Source organism: Pseudochaenichthys georgianus, chromosome 16 (assembly GCF_902827115.2).
Source record: "Pseudochaenichthys georgianus chromosome 16, fPseGeo1.2, whole genome shotgun sequence".
NCBI lineage: Eukaryota > Metazoa > Chordata > Actinopteri > Perciformes > Channichthyidae > Pseudochaenichthys > Pseudochaenichthys georgianus.
The window spans coordinates 25,363,301-25,379,974 of NC_047518.2; the positions used below are offsets into that span (position 1 = coordinate 25,363,301).

Genomic DNA, 16,674 nt, shown 5'->3' on the forward strand with positions numbered 1-16,674 from the left:
TAAGAGACTGGTGGGATTATTAGCGCAAAGCCACGTCATAGACAAATTAACAGCAACCCTTAGATTTCAGATATATATTTTTCTATTTATTTAGAATGTGGGATACATGTGCTTCCCACTGCCTTTTGTTGTAGTCCGCATCCTGATAGATCCCCCCCCTCGTTGGTAGAACTCCACCCTTATGGATGTGAATGTGATGCAGGGCTGTGCCCACCAGGGGGCCCCTCCCTCGCTCACAGAGGCTCTGAAGCAGTTCTACATGCTGTCCTGTCCTGCTACACCTCGCTTCATATCCAACCTGAAGCAGCAACCCAGCAACCTGCAACATATCTGCAAGACGGAGCTCTTCCACATCTCCTGCAGCCATGGCCACCACAGGTTTGATTGTTTCTCTCTTTTAGGATATTTAAAGTATGTATAACAGCTGTAAGCTATACTAATTGCCTTTGTTGAACAACATTGACTTGTTTCGTTCCTATAGGTGTGATAATTTTGTGATTTGTAATTTTATTTATCTATATTTACTTTACTTGAACGTTGTAGTTATTTGCCTGCTGCATTGTTGTTTCAGGCCCAAGAGCCAATTTACTGCTGATAGATCAGTGTTTTGACACATTTAAATGAATTGTAGTTGTAATTCAAAAATCCTCTGCTAATAAATTACTACATTTAATACATTTGAGTAAATATGTTTATCAATTGTATCTCTTAAACAGAGGAGTCTGTTTTGGCAAAGAGAAAAGGCTGAAAGTGATGCAGACTGCCAGCTCATCCACAGGGGAGTGAGGGTTCAGCAACATGCAAGCCGCATTATTGACGCCCAGATATTCAATTTGGCACAGGCTGTAGTCTGGAAACACGCTTATACTAGCAAAGAAAATGATTTGTCCTGGTTAAAACTAGATATCTTTGTATTAAAAATTAAACGGCAATCATTTCTGGAAGCTTCTTAAACTCTAAATCACCTTTCAAACACTACTTCAACATTCCAAGCTCCTTTTTTCCTCTGCTGCTTCTGTAATGATACTAGGGGTATCCTGCTGCTGGCCTGTAACCCACTTTTTTTCCATGGTGCATCTTTTTTTCTGCTGAGCAAAGATGCTGCATTGAGCTCCTCTCAGGGAAAAAAAATCCTCCTGAGGAGTTGTGGAGCCAAGGCTGCAGATCTGAGGAACTGCAGACCTCTCTGTGCATGGTGCTGAACTCATGTAACACTGTTCTCTCCTCTGTAACTGATCTTTCTCTTTCTTTTGCAGAAACACTGTTTCCAGACCGAAGTGACTTTGAATATGGTAAGATTTACACAATCTACTATCAAAATCCTGTTAAACATATCACATTCTGTACTTTTTTGCTACATGTTATTTACCATGTTACATGTTAATAACTCTTCCCTTGTAGATTATGAGACTTTGTGTACCGCGGGGGTCATCCTTGCCGTAATCATGTTTGTCGCTGGCATTTTAATAGCCCTCAGTAAGTTAAAACGTTCAATTATCGCTTTAATAAAGACGCTTTCTCATATATGCATAAGCACATTTACACTGTTACTAATCTATCATTCCTCAAACAGGTAAAAAATTCACAAATTGTGTAAAACCCTCATCCAAGTAAGAAATATGCAAGGCTCAGTGGATGATTCGCCTGTGCATGTTGTATGAATTTGACTCAAATGGGAAAAACCCACTAATGTTTAAAAGAAACCTTTACAGTATTGTTTTTTGACTAAAAATGAGTTTTCCACAGCTTTTCCTATCCCTGCTCTGGTTGCCTCTTCTAAAAAACTTCCCTTTTCTGCATACCAACCCCAAAGCACACTTCCAACACATTAAAGAGTTTTTACCCTGTATGACAAATCAGATGTAGGTAGTGCTTTGATGACGTCCTTATCTCCATGCTTGCTCTTATAACCACTCTCTTGTGTTGGTAGTGAGTAGGCAGTGTGTATTGATCTGATGTAATCTTAACGCATGAGTGCTGCTGTTTGAACGGAACAAAGATCTGCATTTTGGCCCAAAGACACACCTCAGTTAGAACCCTGTGGCTTCAACTTGTTTTGCCATGATGAAGTTGTGGCCACAGTTTTAATCTTTATATCATAATCAGTCATCTTGATGTATTGAAACTATGCAAAGGTGTACTAAGTTCCTTATTTTTGATTGCAGTTCCAACTCCTCTGCTACCCCGGTTCCAAAGACAGAGGGTAAGTTCACTTTTCTCCTCAGGATCATTTTATACTCAATAATGCAGACTTTCACTCTGCAACTCGCTCTGATTTGTTACCTTTTCTTGTGCAGTGCCTCCTCAAACTGTATAGAAACTGCAGTGTATACTTGGAAGGGAGGAAGTCGTCACAGGAACCATGCCACCGAAGACGCACAAAAACTGTTATGGCTAATGTACCTCTGCCAGCTGGATGGGAAATAAACAGGGTTTTACAACACATCGTAGCCTGGGTCCCTCTTGTCTCCCTCTGAAGTCTGTTGAAAGTCTTACAATAAGTGAGCAACATTTCTATCCGAATAATACTTTGAATCAAACAAATGCAAAACAAATGTCTCTATTCCTCACAACAGTCTGTAAAACAATAAAATTAAGAGCATGATTAAATATTTATAGACAAAATCTCGAGCTCGAAACATGGATTTGCATGCATTGATAAATTGTTACAATTGTCTTTTGCCTTTTTTCTTCGTTCGCAATCACTTTTTGGCATTACAGAATAATGAAGAGATCCACACATGGCCAAATATAACATGCTAAAAGGAAATATCTAGCATAGTATATTCATATATTTGTTTTATTAGTAATTCCTTCTTTTTACCTCTCAAGCAAAAATTACAATTTTACCTGTAATGCTGGAAAAAACAAGACCACTGTTTGAAATAAAGATCTCCTCTACTCGACATCATTTTATCATTGTCTTTAATAATCATGTTGCTTGAAATGATCATAACTTGTGATGTAAATATGATGTTGATATCAGAAAATGTTATTATCATAATGTCATAATCATCATTTATCTTTACAGGAACCTAGTTAGTCAAAAACAAACCTTCACCTTTGACGTGTAAAACTGGTGAAAATGAAAATTGGGCCTGAAGATAAATCCTCTGGTGGGATTGTGTATTTTCAATCCTTCTAATTTCAATAGATAAATATAAATGATAATATTCTAATGGTGCCCTGAATATCAAAACATTTACATGGAACTTTAAATACAGCTATTCTACTTTTATTCATGACTCATTGCCAAAATGTACAGTTAGTCACCGCACTTACTCATGTAATGTCTCTCTCATAAGAACATTCTGTGTCACAATCAGTTTCAGATACATTAGTTTTACACAGTCAAGTTTCTTTTTCCCACAAAGAAAATGTTTACTTGATATTACGCACGCAGGTATGATGCATACAGAAAAAAAGTTAAATAATGTGATAGCTTCTTGTCATTTCTTTAACATACATATTCTTAACATAAGCACACATGCTGACTGAAATCAGAACCATCACTCAGTTTATCAATATGAAAACTTATCATGATGGGGGATTTGGATGAGAATCAGAGGGTTTCAGGGACATTGCCCCTGAGATCATAAAAACGATTTCATAGAAATCAACGTTAGACTGGGAGTTTAGCCTGGAAGAGAAATGAATGTTACTCCACCTTCCTCATTCTGCTGTTTAAAGATAACTATTTTTCATTGCTGCCACTAAAAGACGTTCATTTCAAATAGCTAAACTATCAATTTGATCAAAAATAAATACACAATATTACAATCAGTCAAATATTTAAATACTAACATTTTATGAAAATATATCAATGGAGGATATAATAGTTTGCAATGAAATGCCGCACCTACACAGAACACTTCACCCTGTATGTAGAACATATATCTACATATAGACTGTAAGCATCATTTAAATAATCCAATGTGAATTATATCTAAAGATTAATATCCCAAACTAGTTTGTTAACAGTATATCGGCCAGAGACTCCCAAAGCAACTTAATAATACACTTTAAATCCCCTTCTTAACAGAGGTAACTTCTCATTCCCTCCAAAGGAGGGTCACATGTTTTTCTTATCATTCCTGGTCCTGCAAGGACACAATGCGTCGACGAGACGAAGCACTTCGTTTCTTCAGCATGAGCTTGAGCTAAAAATGAAAAGATAGATTAGGATGGTATTGAATTGAAACAGCAGGACTGAACTGTATGCTCTTTGGCTGCCTGTTAGAGGAGGGGCCGCTCACCTTCTCTCCCCTGGGCCCGATCTGCAGCAGGTGGGCTGGCTGGTCGTTCTCCAGGTTGCGGATGCTGGGATCAGCTCCTTTGCGCAGCAGCAGCTGCAGAATATCCTCCTGGTGGGGGTTACCATGGAGACCAGCTGCCATGTGTAGTGCTGTGTGGCCATGCGCCTGTGTCGTAAAAGGACAGTATGCGGCATGAATCAGACTGTTTGTACTCGGCTATGTACACAGTTTTTGCTTGGACTTTTTTCATAAACACACAAACACATACATATTTAAATACCCAGTTTAAATGAGTTTGGTGTCTGTTTGGGACTCACTTTCAAGTTGACAAAGTCTTTCATGCTTGGCAGGGGAATCCTCAGCAGATAAGTCACCAGATCAATGTTTCCCTCCTTTACAGCCAAGTGCAGCACAGTCTTGTTGCTTTTGATTTCCTGGAAATGCAGAATTGAACGTGATGTAAAAGAACAACACATGATTAATCCACAAGTCACACTTTGACATTTAGTTGTCAAACAAGTAAGAGAAAACAAAAGTGAGAGCAGGGGGAATATTTAGTACTATGACATAATCATGGTGAGATAAACTTTGGCACTTCCCCTTTGAACCGTTCACACTGACTGAAGGTCAGGGTTTGACATATTGGACATGTTTCTGTACCTTGTCGCTAACTTATCCATTCACTCGTCTATTGTGACAGATCTATAGATCTGTGAGATTCAGAAAAAGGAGAGCTGTAAACGCACCTGGCTGAGCAGGGAAGCCCCTGCCTCGAGGAGCATCTTCACACAGGAGAGTTTCTCATCAGCCACGGTCTGAAGACCAACATCTGCCAGCCCGATGCTTGGGAATGCCTTCACAGAGGCACTGTGAGAAATGGCTGCGCAGTGCAGAGGAGTCATACCTGAGGCAGAGAACAAGGCGCATGTTTGTATTAAGGCCCTAATGATATTTACTTTGGAAAACGTGGTCAAACTACAGTATAATGTATGGCTAAGGTTACAAAACATTGCATTGTAACAGCATTAAGTTACCATCAAAATTGCAAGCCTCCAGGTTGACAGACGGCCTGCTAGACAGAATTGCCTGTAAGAAACATTAAGGTCAGCTCGGGAAAGCTCAGTTTTCTAAAGTTCTGTGATACAAACGTAATGCTGTACAGTTGCTGCTCTACCTGTAGAACCCCAGGTAAACCGTAGTGGGCAGCCAGGTGAAGGGCAGTCTGTCCTTTGACATCACATGCATTGATGTCCGATCCAAATGACAGCAGATCTTGCACGATCTCTGGCTGGTTGGCCGTCACCGCCACCAGTAAAGCGGTCTGCACAAACACATTCAACATGCAACTTTAGGAATAATCATCCTGTGCTGATATTCGTAATTTAACTGAATTGTGTCAAAAAAGGTGTACACTTTGTAAGATTTAGTGTTCCTACCTTTCCCTTGTGCTCTTTGGCATCGAGCCTGCCTACATCCCTCAGCCTCTCTGCAGCAGCATAGGCACACTCCCTGAGCCCCTTGGCAGTGTAGATGTGCAGGATGCTGACAGAACAAGAGCACACAGTGAATTAGATTTAAATCAGGCTGGAAAATCGTGGTAATCCCCGCAACCAATTTCACACTATTCCCTTTCACAGTTGATTTGTCTACATTTGATCTGAGTTTCTAATAATCGAGCAGGAGCGGCTGACTCATTGACATCTTGGTTTCCTTAATCTTTCTAGAATTACTGAGCAGCACATGTGGCACTTTTAGCTTGTGACTGATCTAAACTCTGGGTCTCACCAGAAGACAAACAGAAACATATATAAACAACATAACTAATTCCCTATGATCACTCACGTGTCTCCGTCCTCATCCTGCCCTGTAGCTCTGCTGTAGTCCATCGCGTTGAAAAGCATCCGGGCCTCTTCCAGCTTGGCGGGGTCTATCGCCGGACCAAAACTCAGCTGTGTCGTCTGAGGAAGACCCAGGACTGACCAAGACGCCGCCATACTGGGATCTGCCAATGTCATCTGGTTCTCCTGCTCAGAAGAATGCAGGTCATAAAGGTCAACCCATTATAGAGGTATGACACAGACACAGCTTGTTAATAGAAAGCCCATGACAAACCGATTTCTTACATATGTCTGGGGCATTGTATCTATAAATCCCTGGAGCTGCTGCTGGGTGCCATATTCGTGTGCCGCTGGGAGGCTGTAGGCTGAAGTGTAGCTGGGTCCATGCTGGCTGGGGTAAAAATGGACGGAAGACTCTGGTGCCGGGGTCCACGGATAACTCACCTCCATGTCCGAGTAGCTGCTTGATGCACCTAGAAAACAGGGGACTCAGTCAGTAATAGTTAAACTTGGCATGACATGAAAATGAAAGATACAAGGCTGGTGATATTTTACTTTTTTGTTCCTGTGAAAGAATCCCCAAAACAGACCAAAACAACTCTTCCCTGTCTTTGGCACTCCAACCCATTACATCTTTACAATAAACAGGTCACAAATATATACTTATGTTTACAAATTATTCCTTAATCCCTACAAATGTGTATTGGCTCGGGGTAGTTCAGGTAGACTTGCTTCAAAATTAACTAAAGTGCCCCTGTTCTACATAGCAAAGAAATGTCATTTAGAGCAGCCGTCAGACTCATTAAGGTGTTTTTTTTGTTTTTTTCTTACCTGAACAAGGAAATGATTCTGCTAGAGACAACTGAAAAAAAAGAAAGAGATAGAGAAGGAGATGTAATTCAAAGCATCACATCTGTATGTCATTATAAGTGAGCTGAGCATCCTACTTACTGTCGCAGTGGTTGGTGGAGCAGCAGTTGTGCTGGCCGTAGAGCAGGGGGGGGGCACAGACGATGTCTCTCGCCTTCTCTTCTGCTCCAAGAGTTTCTTCACTGTGGGCAGAGTGCAACACGGCTTCTCATTTGGCGCTGAAAACGAAAAAGTATAGACTATTTTTGTCATATTTTGCTCACATACGATGGATATCATAGAACAGAAGCTTGAACATTAACAGTTTTCTTACATTATCCATCATCTGCTGCTGCTATGTTTTCGATTATCTTGATGGTCTATATAATGTCATAAGATTAACCAAAATAACTAGTTTGGTTGTTTTAGTTCGGAAATCATTAGAATTCCATATTTATAACCAACAAATTATGTTGTTTTTTTTGGTTGCTTTAAGAACAAAAGCTGAGGCAATAATTAAACAAATTCAATATATACAAATATTAAAGCAATACAATGGCATTAAACCAAATTCTAAAAAGATAGGCTGACAAGTATGAGACAATAGAAATATAAGATATTTATTATGTTGCAAGCTTATATTTAAAGTAATGCAGGTCTGAAGAAATGCTTAGTTTGTTTTTATATTGCCTGCTCAGTTTCTCCATGAAGTCATTTCTGCTCCTCTACATCATATCCATTATATATGAGTATGTTTCCCCTGCTGATAACAAAAAAGTATAATTTCCATCTAACAGGTGAGTAAAACAGGAACAAAATATAACAAAACAGAACACAGATGTTTCCAGCTGACATGGTGTGACCGTACAGGTTATTCTGTTTCCTCGACAGCTTCTCACCACACGTGAAAGATACAGTGATATTTCCGCCCTGTGTGTGGAACTGGAGATATGAGATAAAGCTCTGAGAAACCTCCTCCTTTAGGAAAACAGAAAACCAGCCAAACCAGACAGATTCATCAGAAAACCTTGAGCATGGGATTACCACTGCTTATTTTCTATGACACGTTCCTGTCTCGCTCCGTTACGCTGACAGAACCACATCTTCCTGCCTTTGGTTTGACACAGGCACGTTACCCACACACGTGACGTCGCCTTGTGCTTTCTAATGCATCTACATGTCTTGAAGAAGAAGAAGAAGAGACATGTTCTTTTATCATTTCTCTTGTGAATGTTGACTGCACAGGGACAACACTGCTCTATTCCCAAAGGCAAATACAAAGAGGGTTGACTTCCTTAAACAAATATGCTTCTACTTTCAACTGTCCTAAACAAAAGGTCTTTGAGCGTCTCCTCCGTGCAACCTGCCCCCACCGCACCATAAAGGTCACTTAATCATCAGAAAGTACATTTCAGTGACACCAAGTTTCATTTACAAGTTCAGAAGGTGCTACTATAGGTAACTCAACCTGACTCATTTGATCTTTACACCTAAATGCCTTTTTACAGATGATGTAATGCTGCAACATGCAACTACACATCTGCGTCAAACAGTAAATACCAGCTGATAGAACTAAGAGAGAAACTAGATGATACTTCTAATGCTTTCTCTAAAAGAGAAAACACACATATACATGTTGGTTACTGCCCACACACTGCATTGGGCTACTCTGTGCTATATTCAAATAAGAGCACTGGAAACCCCTGGACATTGACTCATGTGCGTGGGAGGTTGGGGATTCCGACGACCTTTCTCTTTTGGCTCGCATTAGAGAGAAACAGAAAAACAGCACAGTGCCAATTTCCTCATTTTGTGGTTTAACAGAACTCTGCAAGCATTTCAAAAATAATGTGATCAGTCAGGCCTGTGCGAAAGAGGGCACGATCAAAGAAAGTTGAGCTGTTACATCACACATTTTGCTTGTATGGCAATAATTTAAAGGGGAAATGAAACAAGCCTGCAGGGGTGGGGGCGTATTAGGGTTTCCCCAAATGATGTCTGGACTCTTGGATTCTCCACAATCAAGCTGTCATTCAAAGTAAACTGAGAGAAAGGCTAAGGGTATCACTCAGCTGCACTAAATATATATCTAATATAAAATAGATATATTGGCTATGAAACACAGTCTCACTTTTCAACACAGTTAAAGAGATCAGTCACATTTAACATCCAAACTCCCAAATAATGTGAAATGAAATATATGTGTTGATGTTCGAGGTATGGATGTGTTATGTTAGGCTTTAAATATAATCAAGGTTTAAATGACTTTTCATTGAAATGCTGCCAAAAACACAATAACAAATTAATAAAAACTAAACATATTAAAGTGTATGTTGTCCAGAAAACTTAGTAATAGTTAAATTAAACATTAAAACATTCAACATTAAAGTATAAAGCGGCACTCAGTGAAAATAATAATAAAACCAGTGATAAAATGTGTGTTTTGACACTGATTAACAAAATTAAAGTACTTACATTTATCAAAGTGCATGTCAGAAACGGTTTAGCCTTGAATCGTTAACAGGTGTTCTTCTCTGTCACCAGTCTGTTGAATGATGATTGACAGCGCCCGGGGGATCTGTGATGTTCTGTGATGAGGTCTGCGGGCTTGTTGTCTTATGGCTGCCTGATGTACACACAGAGCACGTTGTTTCCCATCGCCGCCCCCAGCTGTAGGGCACGCCTTCTGCAAAGGGGAAGCAACACTCTGTTATGTCAACCAGAGTACAAACATGAAATATGATGAACACTTATTAACAAGAACTGCATTAGTTCTTATTAACAAACAGAAACAGAAAATATCAATCATCATTTTGAACCATTTTGAAAGTAGTAATATGATCATTTTATTAAAAATAATGAATAGTATAATGTGTAATATTTGAAAGCACAGATTTTATCAGAGGGTTTTTTTTTTATCAAATGAAAAATTACCTATTATGCAGAATGGCTCCCATCTATAGGTTTCTACTTTCATATGGGTAGTGAGTGATACATACTTGTACTACAAGTCAGGGCCGTCCCTCCCTATAGGCCGATCATGCAGACTGCGTGGGGCCTCATCTTGCGGAGTTTGCCTCAACTGAGCCGAAAATGCGGCGCACCTCTGTGCTTATGCGGTGCAATTAGTGTGGCGTGGCACGGTTCCGCTGCGAGGCTCCACTAGCACCCCCACGTCGACACTCGCGAAACAGAGGGCCTCATCATATAACTTTGCGTGGGGCCTCATGTTGGCCAGGGACGGCCCTGCTACAAGATGTTCATGTTGAAGCTGGTTCAGGTTAATATAATTCAACAAATGCATTGGTTTGATTTACATTATTGCATCCTATTGTAAAAACATATTCTCTTAGTTAGTTAGTTAGTTAGTTTAAAGGTTACAAAGTAGGCTGAGCAGAATTTGTTTTAGATAACGGTAACGTGTTCTAAGATTTCGGAGATTTTTATTTATTTTTCTTTAACAAAAAATCTTTACATTTTGACTCCTTCTTGCAGCCTTAGATTAGTTTGTTTCAAAGGTAAATCATTGGACATTTATATATACAGTATATATCATTTTGTATTAACATTATGAAACTGGAAAGAAATGAGTGTGTTAGACTTCAGTGACTTAATTACAAGTAACATTTCTTTACAAAAGTGTTAGCATGAAGATATAGACTACTAAAAACACAAAAAGTAAAGTCTTAATTTTGGAGAAACCTTGATTTAAGGATTGTGACTATTGAACCATTATTGGAACTTCAGTTTATCATTTTATTCCCCAAAGATGGTACATTTGGTTTTAATTACTTTTACTTTAAACTGGGTAATATAACTTTCAATAACATACCATCATTTTTGATTTCCTATAAACATTATGAATGTAAATTGGTGAATTGATCTCAAATGTAGAGAATGTAAACATTTTCATATTCTCCACATTTCTAAAATTCTCCCTGTATGACACATTCAGGGTTGCTGCTTTTACAATCATTCCATCAGATTTACTCTTAGCTTAGCTTGAAACAATATGTAACTTGTTTTTTTCGTGTTCAGTATTTATTATGGATGTTTGTGTCTCGGTTACCTCATTCACACCAACGGTGTTTCAGGGCCGGTTCGGAGCTGGAGCTTGAAAAGCACCGGGTTTTCCTGTTCACACCGCAGCGGAACAGCCTCTTAGCTCCGGAATCCGGTTCATTTCGAGCACCAAAAAATTGTCCGGCCAGAGCAAAAGCACCGCATACGTCATGCTTACGTCGAGGCGTGGGCAGGGGCAGGGGCGGGATCAACTCCTGAACAACAACAAAAAGCCGGCGTTTTATCCAGTTTGTACACAACGATGCAGCAGTGGTCCACTGAAGAGACCAGCTACCTGCTGGGAATCTGGTCTTCCGAAGAGGTACAGAGGAAGCTGGAGCACAATCGGCCATTGTTGTTGTTGTTGTCGGTGTCAGCTGTGAGGGGTTTCCGCGCGGTTTGGCTTTATGAAGCAGGCACGCAAACGGTTACGTCATAACGCAAACGATGACGCAATGACGCAGCACCAGTCGGACTCTGGGCGGTGTGAAAAGAGCCGGAGCTAAACCGAAGAACCGGTTCTGAACCTAAAAAGCTCTAGCACGGAGCTTGAACCGGAGTTGCGTTGGTGTGAATGAGGATTTATAAATATGTGTCTGCAATACATTACGGTATATTGTACATTTCTATATAATATCTCCATTAATTAACACTATTTATCTTTTACATTGTTTCTTTCCCCAATTTAGCCTGCAATATTTAACATGAGATTGGACGTTAATAAAAAATTTCAGATAAAATGAAGAAAACAGTGTGTGACATTTGTTTTAGTTTCAAAAGGCATCAATCTTTGAAGTGATACAAGTGTCACAGCTCCATCTACTGTCACAAAGTGTAAGACCCAATCTACTACAAGACAGAAACACTGATGAGCTGAAATGAAACTAAAGACAACCACAGAGAGGGTCTACATTTTTAAGTTGAATCAACAGAATCAAATCATGAAAACAAAGGTTGACTGCCCCCTTGAGGATGATCCGGGTGACATTTAATTGAGGCAATGTGTTTGATACAATCATTGTAAAAGCATGAATGAACCATGGGGTAGCATTTAAACATTACACATTCTTTAACGCCTTAATGTCGTAATGATTTCTCTAACAATGATTTATGATCTTTGTAAAGTTAAAACTTTTACCTAGATTTGTTGATATTCTAAACTCACATGGCAGTAATAGACATGCAGTTTGTGTACATCTGTTTACTGTGTGGTTTAGTGTTATCCTGAATATACTTGTGTTACAATTGATGTTGCCTCATGGTAAGTGTAATGTCTATAACTTCTAGTATTGTAATATAATTAACTATATTATTTAAACTAATACTGTACTTAAAGGTGGGGTAGGTAAGTTTCAGAAACCGGCTCGAGATACACTTGTTGTTATATTCCATGGAATGCTCTTAACATCCCGATAGCAATGAATATCTTAAGTGCTTTGACAACAAATCCATAAAAAAAATTCATCTGTAAAAGCCGTAATACTGTAAAAAGTACAACCTACCTGCCAGTCAGCCTTCCATCGGGGGCACACATTTATCTCATTGGTCATGTGCGCGTTCGTGTGTGTTGGAGGAGGGGCTCTATAAGGAAGTGGCAGATTTTCTCCGGTTGTTTATTTTCAAATTCTAGCGATCTCGAGCCGGTTTCTCAAACTTACCTACCCCACCTTTAAGTTTTATTTGGAGATATGTGTACTTTGATTGAATAATTCCTCCTATATTTCATACCAGCCAACGTTGTACTTTTTACTCAAATGTATTTTATTTTACGCTTTATTTTCTAATTACTTTGTGGGATAAGGTTATAAATTCTAATTATAAATGAACTAATGCGACAAAACTACCACCTGCAACAATTACGTGACAAACGTATACATTTATCATTCATTTATATCCAGTGAGGTAATAAAAATGACTGAAATTGATCAATCTACTGCATTTACTTTTATTAGTTTTTATTTTTTCATTTTAGATTGATGTTTACACTTTCTTACCTTAATTACTTACTTATGACACAGTATAGAGTATATTTTTCAACAACGTGTGCATTTAGTACTTTATTTTATTTATTCTGTGTGTGAGTGTAAAGTCAAAGATACACTTCTTTAGGATATTCAAGTGTGTTATATTCTATTATAATGGCTCTTTCCCCATCAGATCATGCAATCTGTATTGAGTTCAAACAGAGACAAACAGGCAGTGTTTCGGCACCCCAGAGGAAAGAAAGTGATCTGACGTCAGCCGTCAAAAGTGAAAAGTAATGGGAAACAAGAATCACATCATCTTTTGGATTCTATGCAGCAGATCAGCCCAACGAGAACAGGTAAGAGAATCTTAAATCACGTCGAGTCCCCCTTCCTCATCCAAAACTTTTAGCCATTAAATATCTGTCAAGTCTAATCAAAATGGTTTTCTATGTAGTTTGAGATTAAAGAAACAACCAGAATCTCTGGCTGGAAAACTTTTGTATACAACTGTGAGTGTGTATTCCAAATGTATCATAAAACAGAGAGCTTAGTCTATCTATATTTAAGTGATTTTAAGAGAGCTCATTCAAGAATTAAATGATTTTCTATTGTCTTTTTCCGTATCTGTGAAATGCCTACGCAGAAGTGATTGACTCATTCGTATACAGCAGGCGTTCATTTATTAGTACAAAAAATAAAATAGTGTCTTAAACGGTTTAGGTGATATAGGCTACTGTAGCTTTGACACTTGACACTGAAATCACAAACAACCATACAGTATGTGAAGAATATGAAATTATCGTGTTTATTAAATGCATTTGTATCTTATTGAAGTATGTAACACACAACAAAGTTTGTTCTCCTTTTGTCTTTCAGAAATCCAAAACTGAGTCGACATACAATGGCGTACAACTTTATCATTGTCCTGTTTTTTCTGTGCAGTAAGTACATGTCTTTTCTCTCTCACATGCACTCAGAAATTAAGGTGGTCTTGCACAGGAAAATGAAACCACAAAAATGTTTGCACGTCGGAAACTTCCATGAACTGACAGAGGTGTTGCCGTGTGCAAAAACGAAAATGCTAAATCTCTGGTGCTTCATTTCTCTGTTTCTTTTCCTTCCTGTAAGACATGGCTGTGGCGCTCACTGGTATGTACAACACAACGCAACTCGTAAATTACATTTGTATGACACTTGTCATTTAATAAAACAAGAAAAACACAAATATAAAGCTAGACAACAACACCTGATGAATCATTTTTTACCATTCAGTCTGGGCCTACATAAGTCTTCCATCCCACTCTTTTCTGTCTGTCTGTGTGTGTTTTTTTGTGTGTGTGCGTGTGTGTGTGTGTGTGTGTGTGTGTGTGTGTGTGTGTGTGTGTGTGTGTGTGTGTGTGTGTGTGTGTGTGTGTGTGTGTGTGTGTGTGTGTGTGTGTGTGTGTGTGTGTGTGTGTGTGTGTGTGTGTGTGTGTGTGTGTGTGTGTGTGTGTGTGTGTGTGTGTGTGTGTGTGTGTGTGTGTTTGCTTGCTTGCCAGAGAGCACAGTGTCTTGCTACAGGATCGAGCCGGGGACAATAGCAGGCATCATCTGTGCTGATGTGCTGCTGACCCTTATCATTGTCATTGTCACCTACCGATGTGCCAGTTTAAGGCATCAGAAGAGAGAAAATGGTGAGGAAATTAGGCTTAAATCTGTTTCTGTTGTGTGTGAATATTTGCAATGTTGTGGGATTCAGTAAATGAAGTGTAACTTCGTTAAATTTGGATTGTCAAATACTAATTACTCTCTTTGTGTCTTTCTTTTCATCTTCCCAGCTAACAAAGTGTATATGAATGTCCGGGCCAACTGCAAGAACTAATCTAAAAATGAAATTACATTCAGTTTCTTAGATCCTGTTTAGTGTATTGCAACATGTTAGAACAGTATATGAATTCAACTCTTTTGCAATAAACACAACTGTCTAAAACACATTTCAGTTTTTGTTAATTATAAAGAGTACTATTTAACACACACATGTTGCAAACCCTAGTAAATGAGAGGTGTGTCTGGTCACAGAAACCTTTAAAGGAGTAGGCCTACATCAAATTCACCAGCCTTGTGAAATATGTTTGAATGCTAACCAGCTCATGAAATGTTGGCACTCTTACAAATACAGCACCCTCTGCAGTTGACTTTAGGTAGCAACTAGTGCTGTCAGTCGATTAAAAATATGTAATCGCGATTAATCGCATGATTGTCCATAGTTAATCTCGATTAATCGCAAATTAATCGCACATTTTTTATCTGTTCTAAATGTAACTTAGAGGAATATTTTTCAAGTTTTTAATACTCTTATCAACCTATGAGTGGACAAATATGCTTTATGCAAATGTTTATTATCATTTGAACAATGACAAATATTCTCATGAATATTAAACCCAAAAACCTGGTCATTCGCGGGCCATGCCCCCCCAAATGAGTCACTGTGCCCCCCCAACGCAGGGTGGGCAAGCCTTGCCACTTTGCCGTTTTAAAAAAAAAATCATATCAGTGAAAACGTTTCCACTAAAGGTTTTTTATGTGAAATACATCAGAAATAAAGAATACAAATATAAAACACAGCCTGAGGTGTGCTCACTGCTGCTCTCTGATTGGTGTGTTGCTTGACCAATGACCCCCTTTGTTTTGTTATCATTACGTGGCTGTGTGTTTAGATGAAAGCCCAGTGGCGATCTGTTCATCTGTTACACTGATTATACAGTAAAGCCATCGAAAATAATATGATATACAGTACAGTACAAGTAGCCTACTTCTGGGTCTGTATTTCATTCAAGCTCGGCTCTGTGTGTGTGTGGCACGAGCACATTTTGTGAGTGCGCGAGTGGTAACGTGGAATGTTGTTGTTAGCATCTGGTTAGCTAGCTATGCTAACGGATATAAAGAACTGTTTCTACACCAAGGTGGAGGAGAGTCCTCTCCTGTCAGACTGAGAGGATCGTATAACCTCAGCTCAGTGAGGTAAGGACTCTCTCAGTGTTTAGATAGTAGACGGTTTGGTCACCATTTATGTAAACAAGTATTTGCGAGGAATACCTTTATATGATCATTATAGTTATTAAAGAATAAGAGAATAAATGAAAAACGGGTATGGAATACTATAGGACAGTAACACAAGAATACAGTTTAAAAGGGGAGTGATTAGTAAAATATCCATAAAGAAAAAGTACATCTGTGTACAGTTCTGTTTCATATGGATGCTGAGAGATGTAGGCTATCCATAGATCTCTTCATTTTGCTCTCAAAGTGCACCAGATTGATGCATTTAACTTCAATATTTTAAAAATAATCTTCCCGGGGGAGCATGCCCCCAGACCCTCCTAGAGGAGGTTAGGTCCACCCCCACCTAAAACATGTTCACATGGATAGGATACTAAATACATTTGCACACTTTTTATATGGTGGCCTATGTCCATATGTTTCTGTTTTGGTGGTCGTGCCACAACCGTGCATGTATGCACAAGTCATAGGTGCGCTATACAATAGCACTACACCCCTGCAATGTGTGTGAAATACACTTTACAGCATGTTTTTTTAAATTGAAGTTGCGTTGGTGTTTGTGTGTTGTTTGTTGACGGCAGTGTGTGCCCCCCCCTTGCTAAATGATTGCCCCCCCATTCGATTTGTTCTGGAGCCGACCCTGCTCGAACGGGAGCTGCCTGG

General features: G+C 39.1%; 2 protein-coding genes across 3 annotated transcripts; one reads left to right on the plus strand and one right to left on the minus strand.

Moving 5' to 3' along the window:
• Nucleotides 1–3,033: 3,033 nt before the first annotated feature.
• Nucleotides 3,034–9,510, minus strand: nfkbid (nuclear factor of kappa light polypeptide gene enhancer in B-cells inhibitor, delta). The gene is made up of 12 exons (XM_034101672.2): nt 9,419–9,510; nt 7,046–7,182; nt 6,926–6,956; nt 6,380–6,567; nt 6,099–6,280; nt 5,693–5,798; nt 5,431–5,577; nt 5,291–5,342; nt 5,003–5,160; nt 4,574–4,690; nt 4,257–4,421; nt 3,034–4,160 (listed from the first exon to the last, which is right to left on the minus strand). The coding sequence occupies exons 1-12, from the start codon at nt 9,432–9,434 to the stop codon at nt 4,089–4,091; spliced, it is 1,371 nt and encodes a 456-aa protein (XP_033957563.1). The 5' UTR covers nt 9,435–9,510; the 3' UTR covers nt 3,034–4,088.
• Nucleotides 9,511–13,242: 3,732 nt separating this feature from the next.
• On the plus strand, nt 13,243–14,945 carry hcst (hematopoietic cell signal transducer). 2 transcript variants are annotated; one of them, XM_034103126.1, is made up of 5 exons: nt 13,243–13,328; nt 13,849–13,913; nt 14,101–14,121; nt 14,511–14,645; nt 14,790–14,945. In XM_034103126.1, the coding sequence occupies exons 2-5, from the start codon at nt 13,874–13,876 to the stop codon at nt 14,831–14,833; spliced, it is 240 nt and encodes a 79-aa protein (XP_033959017.1). In that variant the 5' UTR covers nt 13,243–13,328; nt 13,849–13,873; the 3' UTR covers nt 14,834–14,945. The 2 variants fall into 2 exon arrangements, with proteins under 2 accessions (XP_033959017.1, XP_033959018.1); XM_034103127.1 differs by having other exon boundaries at nt 14,520–14,645.
• Nucleotides 14,946–16,674: the final 1,729 nt, after the last annotated feature.